The sequence below is a fragment of the Eimeria maxima genome, genomic scaffold (assembly GCF_000499605.1).
Source record: "Eimeria maxima Weybridge genomic scaffold, Emw_scaff1281, whole genome shotgun sequence".
Lineage (NCBI taxonomy): Eukaryota > Apicomplexa > Conoidasida > Eucoccidiorida > Eimeriidae > Eimeria > Eimeria maxima.
This window is the reverse complement of record NW_013563457.1, coordinates 5435-8293: the sequence shown is the minus strand read 5'-3', so window position 1 is coordinate 8293 and position 2859 is coordinate 5435. Positions and strand designations below refer to the sequence as shown.

The following is a 2859-nucleotide window of genomic DNA, read 5'->3' as shown; positions in this document are numbered from 1 at the left end:
ACGGAGCGAACCACCTGCTGCTTCAGAACAAGTACCCGAGCAAACCCAGTCGCAGCAGCACCTGCAGCCGCTTCAGACTTGGTCGCCACTGCAGCTTGTGCAGCCTTTGGAGGAGGAGCCTTTGAACTTCTTGTCAACTCGCAGAAGCCCAACAAACACCACGGCTGAAAGATTGGAAAGCGCTGAATTGTATTCAGTGTTCCAGTACCCTCCGAACGGGACAAATGCGGGCGAGTTGGTCCAAGCGATGCATTTCGTTTTGGATGTTCTGGAGAGAAGACGACGCCTAGATGATTTTATGGAAAGCACTGATATATTTGGACCAACAATCCCTTACATCAACAGCAATTCAGATAGCAATAGAGATTCACATTTCAGAACGGACGCTGCTGCCAACAACAAAAAGAGTCCACGCGTCGGCGAGCCAGAAAAATGGGATGATCAAAAAGAAAACGATGGAGATGAATCCGTTTGCAGGGAAAGCGTCCCACGCTTTTGCTCAGAAAGAGATGAATATAGTGCTTACTTGGTTAAGCTGCTCAATGCGTTTCGGCTTGTCGTGGAGAAGGCGAAAAGGATCATAAGCGGCCACATTTATCACCGTGTCAAAGCCGTCGAATTCCTACTTATGGTTGCAGTTGCAGAAAAGTCAGATGGAAGGCTACCTCTGCCAGCTAGTCTGCACGACTTGCCACCGCAGCATCTGTATCACCTGCGGCGGCTGATGGAGATGGAGAAGCTGCCTGCCGAGTATTATCTGAGAAAGGCAGCAAAATTTTGTAGGGGCACTCATGGATTCATGCAGGAGCCTCATGAAAACTACATTCACGGAGAGAACTGCAGCTCAACTGCTGGAAAAGAAGTACAGACTACTCATCAGCTACCCGTGCTGCCAGCGTCTTCCCCAGAAGCTCACTCGTCTCAAACGCGCCTTAGAGAGATACTACTGCATCGCACCGTCCGCTTAGTGCATGAAGGTGATACTGTTGAGGATCAGCAGAACCAACTAACTCCAACGGATGCCCGTGTCGAGAACAACGCTCAGTGCACGAAGAGTCTGTGTCGCCAAAAGCTCAAGACTACGCGTGCTGAGTATCAGTTGCTCAACCGAACTCCAAGAGAAAGAGCAGCTGCGACCCCCATCCAAACCTCGTTGCAACAACCAAGACAATACACAAGAGTACCTACATGTGATCAGAGGATGGTAATACGACCGCCACCCCCGCCAGACAGCACTAGCTGGCACACTCAGCCGTCGTGGCAGTACAACTCATTCCCACTTCCGCCGATGACCATTCTCCCAACTCCACAACCGAATATGGTGCAGCCCTGCAAACAAAACAAAGAGAGCGAATGCGGCTGGTCTGATGCTTCTCCCCTTCCGTCGCAGTGGCAATTGCCCAGTAGAGAGAACTGCCAGTACTTTCCCATGCGTGGGGAAGCAAATGTATCTATCAGCCATATGCCGCCGTCAGCAAATTTCACTGAGAAACCGCCATCACCGCACAGTTGTGCATGCAGATCAGAATGGCAAACAAATTCCATGTTCAAGCGGGTTACAGACAAGCCTGCCTATTTGCCGGAATGCCAGCCACTGCCCACCACGTTTGGTGCCTGCAACTACCACCCTCAAGAACAACAACAAGAAGAATGGAGTAATGTTCCTATCCCAAAGGAGGTCGACTGGTCTTTTGAGTTTACAGGAGACTACCTAAACAGAGACGTGATCGTTTTGCCCCAAGAGGACCAGGAGCAACGGCCTCCAAACACGAATGCTCAAGGAACCTGCTTTCTACCTACAGGCGCTGGCACGAATATGGAAGCTGAACAGAGGCACCCGCTCTTTTGGCCGCACCAGCAACTCGACCGGTGCAATCTCAAAGCGGATAACAGAAGAGACTGGATTGCATGCAAGGGCTTCTTCTCGGTGTCTACGTCCTCCTCTGACACGCAAAGCTGCGACTCGTGCGAGCTTCAGGAAGTTGAAGGCTCACAGCTGGAGGGGTATCGACAAGCCCCAACGCTGCACCCATCGCACTACACCTCTACCTCAGGGTTGGTGGTCCAGGACAGCCATCAACGACTAGCGAAGCGCCGGAGAGGAAAGAAACAGCTTCAACAACTACCGCAGCAACACACAACACAGCAGAAGCAGCACCAACGTCTGCAGCAACAGCAACGGCAGCAGCAAACAAAGCCTAACGCGCTGCCAGTGCAGCTGCACGACATACAGGTGACTGAAATTCTGCAGGATATAAAAGTTTCATATTGTGTACCTCTAACCTTTAGTAATGATCCCCAAAACACAAAAGGTACAGGCGAAAAGGAAACATTAACACTATCAAAAACCTCCGAGTTGGAGGCCAACTGCCGTCACCTTAACTATACCAGAACTGCAGCAACGCCAGAACATGTAAGATGCGCAGGTGCCATTGAAATATTTACTGCTAAAGGCTCTCGGAAAACTATGGGAACGCTGCCCACAGTTGCTACCAACACCAATAGGAAGAGCAGACGCAACAGCAGCGCCATCCACCCAGAGTGGATTGGGAGAGTTAATAGGAAACGTAATGGGAGAGAATATTCAGTTTTTCGCTTTGAATTATCGGTTGCATAAAGCCATTAAGAATTGGTGGATGAAACAAACTATGCTGAAATATAACGTTTGCGAACGCCCCTGCGGACACCGCTACAAAGGCAAAGGCGCCTCTCCGGCCCAATTTAATGCCTTATTAGGCGAATAAGCAGAAAACGCCTTTCTGAAGTTTATCTAAGACGCCCTTAGTAGCCTTAGATGCTTGAGATGCGTTTATTCCAGATAAAGCTGGTGTAAGTACCAGACAAGGTTTTCCCAACGCC

At 50.1% G+C, this 2859-nt stretch overlaps 1 protein-coding gene across 1 annotated transcript in view; it reads left to right on the top strand.

The window, feature by feature from the left end:
* Window positions 1-2617, top strand: part of EMWEY_00051020 (hypothetical protein, conserved) — a gene marked incomplete at both ends in the record, with an annotated part of 3202 nt that extends 585 nt beyond the window's left edge. Inside the window, one exon of the mRNA XM_013477428.1 lies at window positions 27-2617. Within this exon, the coding sequence (XP_013332882.1) occupies window positions 27-2617 (2591 nt within the window). The remainder of the gene's footprint in view (window positions 1-26) is intronic.
* Window positions 2618-2859: the final 242 nt, after the last annotated feature.